Source organism: Oratosquilla oratoria, chromosome 6, assembly GCF_046742065.1.
Source record: "Oratosquilla oratoria isolate Oo_2021 chromosome 6, ASM4674206v1, whole genome shotgun sequence".
In the NCBI taxonomy this organism is placed as follows: Eukaryota; Metazoa; Arthropoda; class Malacostraca; order Stomatopoda; family Squillidae; genus Oratosquilla; species Oratosquilla oratoria.
Window position 1 is genome coordinate 64,934,827 of NC_134782.1, and position 13,789 is coordinate 64,948,615.

The 13,789-nt window shown below is 42.5% G+C and overlaps 1 protein-coding gene across 2 annotated transcripts in view; it reads left to right on the top strand.

Moving 5' to 3' along the window:
• The first annotated feature begins 6,714 nt into the window (after positions 1-6,714).
• LOC143026202 (apolipoprotein D-like) overlaps positions 6,715-13,789 on the top strand; it is a 10,290-nt gene continuing 3,215 nt past the window's right edge. The window contains exons 1-2 of one of the 2 annotated variants that reach the window (XM_076186224.1): positions 6,715-6,814; positions 11,726-12,182. In XM_076186224.1, coding sequence (XP_076042339.1) covers positions 12,054-12,182 — 129 coding nt within the window. In that variant the 5' untranslated portion in view covers positions 6,715-6,814; positions 11,726-12,053. Of the gene's footprint in view, positions 6,815-11,722; positions 12,183-13,789 lie in introns of both variants that reach the window. The other variant, XM_076186223.1, reaches the window with a different exon arrangement.

A 13,789-nucleotide genomic window follows, 5' to 3' on the forward strand; every position in this document is an offset into this window, starting at 1 on the left:
GGATATAATGACAGTAGAGGACAAAAGATCACGATGGGATGTAATGATAGTGGAGGACAAAATATCACGGTAGGATATAATGTCACAGGGGGACAAAATATCATTTTAGGAAGGGATGCCGGACAGTATGTCAATGAACGAGGGGAGTCCGATGTAAAACGCGGTGACGTAGTGGGGCAAAGTGCAGAAAGGAGATCGGATGACCGTGAGTGACCAGATGTCCGTGATGGGGGAAATGTTAACATTGACGGGAGAAATATTAATTAGGCATTGAATGTCAATGAAGTCCCAAATATCAATATAGAGCAAGGTGTCAATAAAAAATAAAATTATAATGTAAGGCATGATATTGAAACTCAAAACGTGTCAAAAAGAAATAATCTCGAGTCTCTTAAAACCATGTACTTTAATGCTCGTAGTATTAAGAACAAATTCCAAGAAATACAGGCGTATGCCAAAAGCGAAAATCACGATATGATAGGAATAACCGAGACATGGTTAAATGGTAGAATTTAAAGCTGAATTTAACATTTCGGGATTTAAATATTTTCATCAGGATAGAAACCGCAAGAAAGGTGAGGGTGTTCTATTGTACGTTAAAAATAATGTCCATGCTTGTGTTCTAGAGAAAGTGAAACAGGATGCATATGATAGTTTGTGGGTAGAATTAACCCAAACAAATGGACAAAAAATTAATGTAGGTGTAATATATAGGCCAAAGATATTATCATTAGCAGACGACAAACTGTTATTTCAAGAACTGTCTAGTTTCTGCAACCGGTATTTATTGATGATGGTGATTTCGATTTCCCTGATATTAATTGGATGACACTTGAACATGGCCATATAGGTAGTCGCTTGATTGATTTTTTTTTTTGACAATTACTTTGTTCAGTATATAAAAGAGCCCACAAGACATAGAAACTTACTCGACCTATTAATCACTAGCCGCGAAAGCATGATAACCGATGTAGAAGTCGGTGAAACTGTTGCAAATAGCGATCATAATTTAGTTAGATTCAAACTCCTAAAACATTTTAGAATAGATACTTGTGTTTCTAAAATACCCGATTTCAGTAAAGCTCAGTTCATAGGACTACGTCAGGAGCGTCAGCTTACAGACTGGGAGGCAAAATTAAGCGAAAGACCTGTAGATCAGATGTGGAAAATATTTCAAAATACGCCCACTAAGATGATTCATACTTACATTCCTTTTGAGGACAGACGTACCCCAAATCAGTCTCACCCAAAATGGCTTGGCAAAGAAACTGAAAAAAAAAGTATTGCTAAAAAGAGACAGGCTTACAAGAATTATAAGTGCTCGTGTGCATCTAATGAATATCAAAGTTATGCATTAATAAAGAGAAATTTGTTGTTGGAGCAATGATCAACTAAGGAAGATGAGTTTTCAGTTGTCCACATTTTATCTTTTTCATCATTGGAAAGAAAGGTGCGTCGATGGAGACAGAAAGCATAAAATGTTATTTGTCCTGGTACGCAATTGTCTGGGACACAATCGTCCGGGACCCAGTTGCCCAGGATGCAACTGTTCGTCCACCTCCCTCTCCCTCTTCCTATTCTCTCTCCTCCATTTCTTACTACTACTGCCTCTCTCTTTTTTTTTACATGTTCTTATTTCTATCTCCTTTTTCCTCCTCCACTGGTTTGTTCGCTTTATTTCCCTCCTCCTCCTCTTCCTCTTTCTTATCTTTCTCTTTCGGTTCTCTCTTCAATTTCTCTTTTTCTTTTCTTTCCTTCCCCTACTCCTCACTGTCGGCCTCTCCCTCTCCCTCCCACTCCCGCTACAGACCCATGCCGATGTGGCTGAAGGAAATATAACACCATCCTTAGCCCCGCCCCCTCTCCAAAGGTTCCTGACCTGTGAGGGGGTTGCATACTCTGATAACCTGCATTCAGCTCCGCCTCTTCACAGTCATTCTGCTCCTCGTCCCACTCTTCCTCCTTGCCCTTCTTCATCCTCCTGCTAGAATACTTTTCTAGATGCTATCTAGTCGGTCGCTTGCCTACAGATGGTAGGCAAGGGATGGGGTTCCGTCTTGTCATTTCCACTCTCTCCTAATCCATTTGCAAAGACGCACAAAAAGCACCCCGGTGACTGCTTATAGAACGAATAAGAAAGGAGACAGAGCCTCGATCTACTTCAGGGGTAGAATCCAACACCCTTGATGATTAAAAAAAAAAAGTATATAATTCATTCCTCTAGGTGGAGAATTCTCTAACTTAAAGATGTTGCGAATAAAGTTCTGTCCACAATACGTAGATCATGGGCTGATTTTAATCTACTACATACAAATCAACACGTGACACAATGACTAGGGGGCTCAGGTCAGTGTATTTCATCAAAGGATGAAGTATGGCTCAACGTGTTTGTGTAATTCGACAACAGTCCAACACACTCTTTTTCAGTGAGGGAATATCCTCGTTGGGCTGGCGTCAACTTCTCACCACGATAGTCAGTGGTATAACGTGCTCCGTCTACCTCTTACTATAGCACAACTCCCAGGGCGACATGACTGTCATGCTGGAGTAGGGAAGTGGCCTTGCATCCACCCTAGGACGTAGATGACTGCCTATTTATTTCTTCTGTAGAGATGGACGAAGGTGATATATTATCAAAATTGAATAAGGTAGTTAGGAATATTCAGTTCACTACTGAGGTGGAGTCTCACGGCCGCCTGCCTCTTCTAGACTCCGAAATAATCAGAAACTTGTGTTTTAGAGAAAGTGAAACAGGATGCATATGATAGTTTGTGGGTAGAATTAACCCAAACAAATGGACAAAAAATTAATGTAGGTGTAATATATAGGCCAAAGATATTATCATTAGCAGACGACAAACTGTTATTTCAAGAACTGTCTAGTTTCTGCAGCCGGTATTTATTGATGATGGGTGATTTCAATTTCCCTGATATTGATTGGATGACACTTGAACATGGCCATATAGGTAGTCGCTTGATTGATTTTTTTTTGTGACAATTACTTAGTTCAGTATATAAAAGAGCCCACAAGACATAGAAACTTACTCGATCTATTAATCACTAGCCGCGAAAGCATGATAACCGATGTAGAAGTCGGTGAAACTGTTGCAAATAGCGATCATAATTTAGTTAGATTCAAACTCCTAAAACATTTTAGAATAGATACTTGTGTTTCTAAAATACCCGATTTCAGTAAAGCTCAGTTCATAGGACTACGTCAGGAGCGTCAGCTTACAGACTGGGAGGCAAAATTAAGCGAAAGACCTGTAGATCAAATGTGGAAAATATTTCAAAATACGCCCACTAAGATGATTCATACTTACATTCCTTTTGAGGACAGACGTCCCCCAAATCAGGCTCACCCAAAATGGCTTGGCAAAGAAACTGAAAAAAGTATTGGTAAAAAGAGACAGGCTTACAAGAAGTATAAGTGCTCGTGTGCATCTAATGAATATCAAAGTTATGCATTAATAAAGAGAAATTTGTTGTTGGAGCAATGATCAACTAAGGAAGATGAGTTTTCAGTTGTCCACATTTGATCTTTTTCATCATTGGAAAGAAAGGTGCGTCGATGGAGACAGAAAGCATAAAATGTTATTTGTCCTGGTACGCAATTGTCTGGGACACAATTGTCCGGGACCCAGTTGTCCAGGATGCAACTGTTCGTCCACCTCCCTCTCCCTCTTCCTATTCTCTCTCCTCCATTTCTTACTACTACTGCCTCTCTCTCTTTTTTTTTTTTTTTTTTTACATGTTCTTATTTCTATCTCCTTTTTCCTCCTCCACTGGTTTGTTCGCTTTATTTCCCTCCTCCTCCTCTTCCTCTTTCGGTTCTCTCTTCTATTTCTCTTTTTCTTTTCTTTCCTTCCCCTACTCCTCACTGTCGGCCTCTCCCTCTCCCTCCTACTCCCGCTACAGACCCTTGCCGATGTGGCTGAAGGAAATATAACACCATCCTTAGCCCCGCCCCCCCTCCATAGGTTCCTGACCTGTGAGGGGATTGCATACTCTGATAACCTGCATTCAGCTCCGCCTCTTCACAGTCATTCTGCTCCTCGTCCCACTCTTCCTCCTTGCCCTTCTCCATCCTCCTGCTAGAATACTTTTCTAGATGCTATCTAGTCGGTCGCTGCATCCGCACTTGAACCCCATCCCTTGCCTACCTTCTGTAGGCAAGGGATGGGGTTCCGTCTTGTCATTTCCACTCTCTCCTACTCCATTTGCAAAGACGCACAAAAAGCACCCCGGTGGCTGCTTATAGAACGAATAACAAAGAAGACAGAGCCTCGATCTACTTCAGGGGTAGAATCCAACACCCTTGATGATTAAAAAAAAGTATACAATTCATTCCTCTAGGTGGAGAATTCTCTAACTTAAAGATGTTGCGAATAAAGTTCTGTCCACAATACGTAGATCATGGGCTGATTTTAATCTACTACATACAAATCAACACGTGACATAATGACTAGGTGGCTCAGGTCAGTGTATTTCATCAAAGGATGAAGTATGGGTCAACGTGTTTGTGTAATTCGACAACAGTCCAACACTCTTTTTCAGTGAGGGAATATCCTCGTTGGGCTGGCGTCAACTTCTCACCGCGATAGTCAGTGGCATAACGTGCTCCGTCTACCTCTTACAATAGCACAACTCCCAGGGCGACATGACTGTCATGCTGGAATAGGGAAGTGTCCTTGCATCCACCCTAGGACGTAGATGACTGCCTATTTATTTTTCCGGTAGAGACGGACAAAGGTGATATATTATCAAAATTGAATAAGGTAGTTAGGAATATTCGTTTCATTGTTGAGGTCGAGTCTCACGGCCGCCTACCTTTTCTAGACTCAGAAATAATCAGAAACAATGAAAAAAGCTTTTTTCAGAGTCTACAGAAAGCCCACAAATAAAGACGATATAATACAATACTATAGCGCACATGACGAGAGAACAAAAACAGTAGTGGTAATAGGTTTCTTCATCAGAGCACTGAGATTTTGCAGTCAGGAGTTCCTCGAGGGATAAATCTCACTCATTAAACCCATTTTTAGGAAATTATGCTATCCAGAGGCCTTTTTTGTCTACCTCTCTCAAGAAAACACAAATCATCAGACGACGTAAGAACCCGGTCAAACGGGACTCACAATACTTAATTGTTCCGGGATCTAGTCTCACTCACTCACTGGGCCGTTTGGTCTTGAAATTATTAATGACACAGGTAAGAAAATAAGACCAAATCTCACACATAGCGATATCAGTTTTAAGAAACCTACCCGTAAGAAAGGTAGATTTCTCAAAACTGATATACAACCAATATAGAGGCCTTGCGATGGGGAGCCCTCTCAGTGTTGTTTTAGCATCCCTTTATATGGAGGTTTTAGAGAGAGATCATTTTGTAAGAATAATGGGTCGAAACACCTCCTGGTTTCGATATGTGGATGATGTCTTAGTCGTTGCCCCAATGAACACCAATTTGGACAACAAATTGAGGAGGTTAAAAAGTGTCGAACAAAACATCCAGTTCACTGTGGAACACGAGGCAGATAACAAATTGGCCTTCCTCGACACCGTCATCTGGAGGAAAGGTAACAAGACCGCATTCTAGGTTCATGGAAAAAGTACCAAAAGACGACATCATTCACTACTAATTATGTTCATGAATATGAGTCATTACTTCGTCATTCACTGTATGAATTCTTGCTTTGCAAGATCTCTATACTCATCTCCAAAACGTTTTTGAGTTTTCCTTGTTTTTCTTATGAAAGTGACACCTCAACTTCTTCATCAGCTTGAAATGTGTATTTACGTAACCCAGGTAGTATTTAAAATCAAAAAGGAATAAAAGAGTCAAAAGTATTTAATCTTTTATATTTCTATAAAATACACTAATAGAGTAACATTACTGAAACATATATGAACAATAATCATTGTTAGAGTAACTAGGAGAGTAACATTATTGAAACAAATATGAACAGTAATTATTGTCTGAAAGTTTCTCTTCTGTCGTTATTTTGCATATACATGTATATATATATATATATATATATACATATATATATATATATATATATATATATATATATATATATATATATATGCCGAAACAAATGGAAAAATGAAAAAACGGTGATCGAACATTTTCGTCTATTAAGAAGATGGCTTAATAAACGAAATTTTTCCCAGTAGTTTCGGCTGATTTAGTTTATCACGTGTTATGTGATTGATTTGCATGTATATATATATACAGAGATAGGTAATAGATAGATAGAGAGAGTAAAGATAGGGAAAGAGAAAATAGGGGCAAAGAAGAGGGAATAGGGAGAGAGAAAAGGGAGGGAGAGGTAGAGGAGAAGGGATAGGGAAAAGGGAGGACGCCGGCAAGCGAGATGGGGAGGAAGGGGAGGAAGAAGAAGGGAAGGAGGATCAAGAGAATCAATGAGACGAAGAGATAAAGGAAAAGAAAAGGAAACGAGAAAATGCAGTGAAAAATAGTAAAAAGATATTGGAGAAGAAGGAGGAGGAGGAGGAGGAGGAGGAGGAGGAGGAAGGGTAGGAGGGAGTAGGAGTGGAGTACGAGGAGAAAGAAGAGTAAGAAGAGGAGGAGGGACTGGGAATGGGTGAGGATGAAAAGGAGCGCGATGGAGGTGGAGGGGGAGTAGGAGGAGCAGGAAGTTATTTGCTTAAAAACAGGGTTGAGGGCATACTTCCTACCATTCCTTCTCGCTGTAGAAAAGGACGTGGACGAATCTCTTTCCTTCCTAACACACTCTGGTGATGTCGCAGTAAGAAGGCTACGCTTTTCTCCTTGCAAAGGCTTTCAGGTGAGTCAAACACCGTTCGTTTTTTCATTGGCTTGGTGTCGTCATCGTGTATAGTGTGTGGCCTGAAGATGTTTTAAGTTATTTTGTGTCCTAGTGCTTTCTGTATCTTCAGTCCCGTATTTCATCAGATTTATCAGTCGATCATGGAAGAGCATACACTCGGGAGTGAGGCGCTCCACGTACTCGGAGTAGCCAATCCCCACAGTATCTCCTAGCAAGTCCCCGTGCAACCATCCTCGTCATTCCAAACAGCTCTCAGGAGGATCGGTGGATTTGCCATAGCTATGAGTTCTGTGGGCGTCCCTTTCGTTTCTTCTACCGAGGCCTGTCTTGTGGAGATAAATCTGTGAATGACATCAAGATCATGGTCTCTGGTTTGATAATTAGTCATTCTACGACACTCCATGATTCTCCGAAGGCATTTGTTTCCATAGACATTGACACGCCTCTTCATGTCAATGCCCAATGTCTATGTTTCACAACCATACACAAAGACAAGGAACACAAGTGACGTGAGGATTCAGATCTTAATTATCTTTCATGAATTTCGATAACGATACGTACTCTGGTTGAGTGTGTCCAAAACACTATGGATAATGTCACTTCTCTGAAAGACTTCCTGACATGACTCACCAGTGTTATGTACTACACTACTGAGGTATGTGAATCTTTCCGAGACCTCGTTGTCCTCGCCACATGCATGGACCAACTTAATTGTCACCCGGAAAACCATGAAACGCATGGAGACCTGGAATCCAGATGGTCTTTACTCTCTGTGCAGTGACTTGAAGGCTACAACCAGGACCTCCAAAGACTGTAATAATTGCAGTATAATCGGCAAAGACAAGGTCAGTGACCTTGGTATTGCCGATAGATGTTTCTCCATGACATTGATCGATGACCCTGCTCAATGCCAAGTCCATGCAGGTGTTGAAAAGTAATGGGGCAGGGACGCACCCTTGCCTCATTCCCGAGTTAAGAGGAAAGAACTCGGCACACTTCCTTCATATATAACAACATTCTCCATCCCAGAGTATAAACCAAACACCAAACCAGTAATCCTCACAGAAATCCCACGGATTACAGCAAAAACCTGAAAAATAAAATCATTTGCCAGAAACCACTTCTCGGATCAACGCAAGTTTATATCAAACTCTGGAGCGCAATACGTCTCACATTATTAATGTTTATAAGCAACGACTTGCAATAAAGTGATCTATCGATCAGTATTAAACAGGTCTAGCTCAAACTAATTTTAGGAAGACAACAGACAATTTCTATGACAAAAAATGACGGTGGTAGGAGAGGAAAATGGAGGAGAAATAAGAAAAGATGAGGTGCAGGTAAGGCACCTGGGTTAGATGGGTACAATGCGGAGTGTCTGAAGAAGGGAGGTACAGTATAAGTGTAAATGGCTAGTGAGGTTGTTTAATGTGTTTCTAAGGGAGGGTAAAATACAAGGGAAAAGGAGACAAATATGAGTGTAGTAGTTTGAGAGGGATCAGTTTTTTTGAGCGTAGTTTGGAAGGTTTATGGGAGGTTTTTAATTGAGAGGATTAGGAGAGGGACAGAGGGAGTAATTGGTGAGGAACAGTGTGAGTTTAGGAAAGGTAGGGGTTGCGTGGATCAGATTTTTGCGGTAAGATAGATAGGTAGGTAAGTAATGTTATGAATCGCTACTGTCTAGTAGGTTTGAGGATTCCTCCTCTTGTGTGGGGAACGCCCTTCTTACGTTCTTATTTTCGTACACTGAGAGGTTTCCTTCTTGCTTGATCCTGTCTATGTAGGCAGAGCATTCTCCGGCTGAGCGAATATGCTTAATGTGGTAGACGACGTCGACAACTCTTTTAATCACCCTATAAGGGTCCTGGTACAGAGGCTGGAGTTTCTTCGCCACCCCTTGCCTGGGTCTGGTGGTGACGTATACTCTGTCACCGAGGGCGAGCTGTTTTATTATTGCCTTTGGTCTCCTTGTGAGTCTGTCTACTGTCACTGCCTCGAGGGACTTTTGAAATCTATCAAAACAAGTGTTGCCCAATGCCATTGTCTCGGCTGCCAAATTATCAGTATTGTATCAAGGGGCGCTTGGCTTTGTGAGCTGTCATAGGTAGAACGGGGTCACGGTGAAAGAGAAGAAAATGCGGGAGTCTCGTAAGCCGAGTTGTATTCCAATACCGCCAGAGGGAGCATTTGATCCCAACCTGTCTGGTTGTCCTGGACAAGGGACCGTAGGATTTTAATGATGGTCTCATTTACCCTCTCAACTATTCCGTTGCTCGACGGGTAATACGGCGTTATTGTGTGGTATTTGATGTTCGCCATTTCCAACACCGCCTTGAGCATTTCGTTCATTAACTTCCCTTCCCTTTCTGAGATCACCTGCTTAAGAGTGCCATGTATGGATAGTACATGTGTGATGAAAGCCCGAGCTAATGTGCGCGCATCTTTGAAACCGATGGACACAGCGACTAAGAAACCAACTAGGACATCGACCACTGTGAGTATATACTTCGCACCGTCTAAAATGGTGGTTAATGGACCTATGAGATCAATGTGCACCCTCTCGAACGGACTTTTCACTTCAGGAAACTGCCTGAGTGCAGCTGGGAGATCATATGAGGGCTTGCATGTTATGGAAACTTTGCAATTCTTTACAAATGCCTTTATATCTTCCGACATCTTACGCCAAACGACGAACTTTTTCAGTCGATCAAGAGTGACTTGGACCACTATGATCTGCCATAGAAAGACAACGGGCAATACGTAATGCTGCTGTCTTGGGTCCCTCAGGGCATACCAGGCGGAGTTCCTCCAACTGGTATGCGTTTCTGCGTGAGTGCTATAAAAGTCCGTCCGGTAGGAGCCGAAACTCCTTGATTGGTACTCTTCAGCATGGAATCTTTAGCTGTAATGTCGTGACCCCCTTGAGATACTCTTTAATTTGACCCTAATTAGGGTGTTCATCCTGTTCCTTCCGGATCATTAGCTGGTTCCCTATGACATGATCCTCCTCATTGTTCGAGTTTCCCTGGCTACCCGTGGTTATGGCTGTCAGTATAAACTCGTACGTAGGGTGGTCCGCCCCCCATATCCTAGAGAGCGCGTCAGCGATGATGATCAATCGCCTCGGGATATAATTGACTTCAAGTTCGAAATAGGCGGTTCGCCATTTGCCACCGGAGGATCCGAGTGTTCGTGCCTTTAGCAGGGAAGAGCCAGACCAAGGTCGATTTATTGTGAGACCGTAGACCACCGCTAACGCATCTCTCTCAACAATAGTAAAGCGTCCCTCATGCTCATTAAGTGTGCGACTGAAATAGGAGAGCGGACGTCTCCTACCGTCTCCGTCCTCTTGCTGAAGCGCGCCTCCTATTGCCGAAGCACTGGAGTCAGTGGTAAGCAAAAAGGTTTTCCCAAAATTGGGGTAGGGGAAGACTACTGTGCTTGACAAATGGGTTTTAAGGGACTCAAACGCGTGCACCTGAGCAGGTGTCCACGGGCAAAAGCTTGCGATCTTTGTGTTTCCTAGCTACGTCACCCTTCGTCATATCTACTAGAGGTCATAAAATCTCGGCAAAGTTTAGGATAAGTTTCCAGTAATATCCCGCTAATCCCCAGAAGGAAAGCAGCTCTTTCTGACACACTGGCTGTGGGAAATCCTTGATGGTTCGTACCTTCTCTGGTTGAGGCTTGATCCCATCCTGGGATAAGACATGTCCCAGGTAAGCGAATTCTTTCCGAAAGAAGTGACACTTCTTCAGCCTCAAAGAGAGGCTTGCCTCTTATATTCTCTGAATGATTTCCTCAAGGTTCTTGGGGTGGTCGTCCCAAGTGGTTCCCAGGACAATGACATCGTCCATGTACACATCGCACTAACCCCTAACAGCCCAGTCAGTACCTGATTCATCACCCTTTAAAAACATAATGGAGCGTCTTTTAGCCCAAAGGGAAGAGATGTAAACTCATAGTGACCCTCGGGCGTCGAGAACGCAGTTTTCTCGTAGCTTCTCTCCACCAGCGGGACCTAGAGATACCCCTGCTTAAGGTCTAATATTATAAAGATGATGCTGGTTCCAAGACTCCGTAACATCAAATCGAAATGGGGAAGAGGGAACCTATCACACACACACACACACACACACACACACACACACACACACACACACACGCACACACACACACACACACACACTTGCTGACCGCTATCTTCAGAACCTGAGGTAGTTTGCGATCACCCTAGTTAAACATCCTCGGCATCGGAACCTGCTACCTCTACAGGTACCACAACCACGGCTATAGGTGTCTCACGTGTAGTTTGTGTTTGTGTTGGTTGAGCGGACGAATGTTGGCAGCTAAGTGTAGTTACTCAGAGGTTCTGAAGTCGCTTCATTGCAAACCTGTGATCAATTAGACTGCGGCATTCTGAACCTTCTGATGGTCGTATTTGTTTGTGGGACATGTCATCTGGCTCAACCCAAAGAACTGGCATTGAAGCGGCCTGACCAAAGCTAAGTATAATTGATGCTTGGTGGAAAGTGTTGTGGTTTTTAATCTCTAACTATTCCCAGCACAGCATTAGCCCTTGCTCCATATCTGTTTTTATGGCGAGGATGCTCAGGCTCTAATATGTATTATATCTAAACAGTGCTACAGCTGTTGTAACTGTTGACGTTACTGTTTCTTGGACTATGATCCTCTTTGATGAAGGGAGTATTTGGAAATATATTTCTGTGCCCATGGTTGATTGTTTTGTCAATAAATATGCGGGTTCTAAAATGCGAGTAATTAATCAAATTTAGGATGCTCTTCACCATAAGAATTTTATTGTAATAATATTCAATTTAGCTCGGAGAGGCTATTCCACACTCTTCCATTAAAAAAAAGACTAACCCATTTTTTTTCTTCCAGTAGGAAAGGATTCCATCAGTCAGGGGTACCACCAGGGACCTTGGTTACTCACACAACGTACGGCAGAGTGACACAAAAACCCATACGCTTTTAAGGCCCTGCAGTTCCTTTTAAAGCTTCCGATGTGTGCACGGACAAGAGGTGGGGCTCAGGATTAAATCCACGAATACGTCTGGAGAGTGCTAATAAGGCCACTAAAGCTCTTTGGGCCCTACTAAGGTCCATCAAATCTTACAAGGATAAGCAAGTCGCAGAAGAAGTCCTATAAACAACAAAGTCCTCTTCAAGACTCCCGCGTGCTACAAAGGACCTGGAGAACCCATCCATCACTATGGTGTGGCGACACGTCTTGGTGTGCATGGTTTTACTGGTTCTCTCGGGCCTTTCCACCGAGGCACAGAAGCTCCAATGGGGGTTATGTCCCTTACGGCCTCCTGAAGAGGATTTTTCTGTTACTTGTGTAAGTTCACTTGTTTGTTTGGATTTAGTGACTAGTACGACTTTACAAAATAAACTACAACAAAATTCGAATAAATTCTTGCACGACATATATTACAAGACACTGGCTTTGCCATGGAAAGTTTTTAATTTTTGTTTTCTAACCCGATATAAGTGTTCATCTCTATGGTAAATCTCTGTCCTTTCAAGCACAATTGGACTAATTATCTAGTGATAAAAAATTAATGAAAACTAAATGTAAGTGAGTAACTGTATGATGTGCATCACAAAACTTCAATTTTAGCAGGCTTTTTTCATTTCTTATTTACAACTTTATTTGTCCATTTATAGGCAAGATATTTGCCCTTTTATGTACTGTTGAAGAAATTCTCTATTGGGAAGCTTACGATATCATACCGTTTACTTCGATATTTCCCTTCTAAAAAATTAGTTTCATGAACATTCTTAAGGCAGTAAGAAATTTTGTACAGACATGCATGAGATGACAAAAAGAGGGAAACATGGACCCCTGGGAGCACCTTATTAATTGAATAACACACTCGTCAACCGATTTCGACTTATGTCATTTGTAAGAGTTGGTGTTATCACTTGTTAATGGTTCGATTGGTCCTTAAGTCCGCCAGTCGTCTCCTTCCAGACTGTGATTGGGTATTCGGCCACTGGTTGATTGGGGTGCCTGTTGGATGGATAGTTGGTCTATAAGCGTTCGTTTCCTCTTTTGTATTGTGTTGTGGTATGTCCCTAATGACAATTTCCGTCGACTGTGATACTCACGCTACATCTCCGTATCTCTTATTCATGTTGACTGTCGCCAAAATAAATGCCACTTCCGAGAGTTTCCTTGTCTGTCCATGTCTCGGGTCAGTGGAGCAGTCCATGTCCAGTCTAATAGATTTCATGTGAGATCCACGTTGACCACTATCGCAGTGGATGTGTTATGGTGTCTGAATTTTGTTTGTATTTCCTAATGTGTTTGTACAATCCTCTGCCTGTTTCGCCCTGATAGACGGTGTGGAATGTTCCGCTTGAGGTTTGAGTATTCCAATCTGTCTGGTTGATAGTGAGTGGTCCTTTTCAGGATTACCAAGCCGTGTATCCTTGTGCCACATGCTGAATGCTCTTAAGGTATCGTTGTAAATGTAAGTGCATATATGATTTGGTCACGTAACAGTAGACCCGACAGAGGCAGCACTTGTGGACAATCATGCGCAACCCGACTCGCGGCCAATTAGAGGTCAAGACACAGCTCAGTTTAGCCAACAGGGTTCAAGTCTACCTGGGGGGCATTGTCAGAAACAGCTTACAAGGCTAAGAATATGATTTTAGTCTTGTCCTTCGACGTCGTCCGCGCCTGCCTACTGGCTGATTGATTGATTGTGGGGTTAAGGCACAAGAAAGAGGTGGTGGGAAGGCCGAATATCAGATAAATATACATACATACATATACCAAGGCTTTTTCCCCCTTACAAGGGAGGTAGCCAAAAAGGGAAAGGCATAAAAACACTCCCACCCATTTCATCCCTACATACACTCCACACCCCCCCCACCCTCCCTCCCATCTGAGCACCTCCTGGATGACGGGTCATCCCTGCACCCTGCCCACCGCCC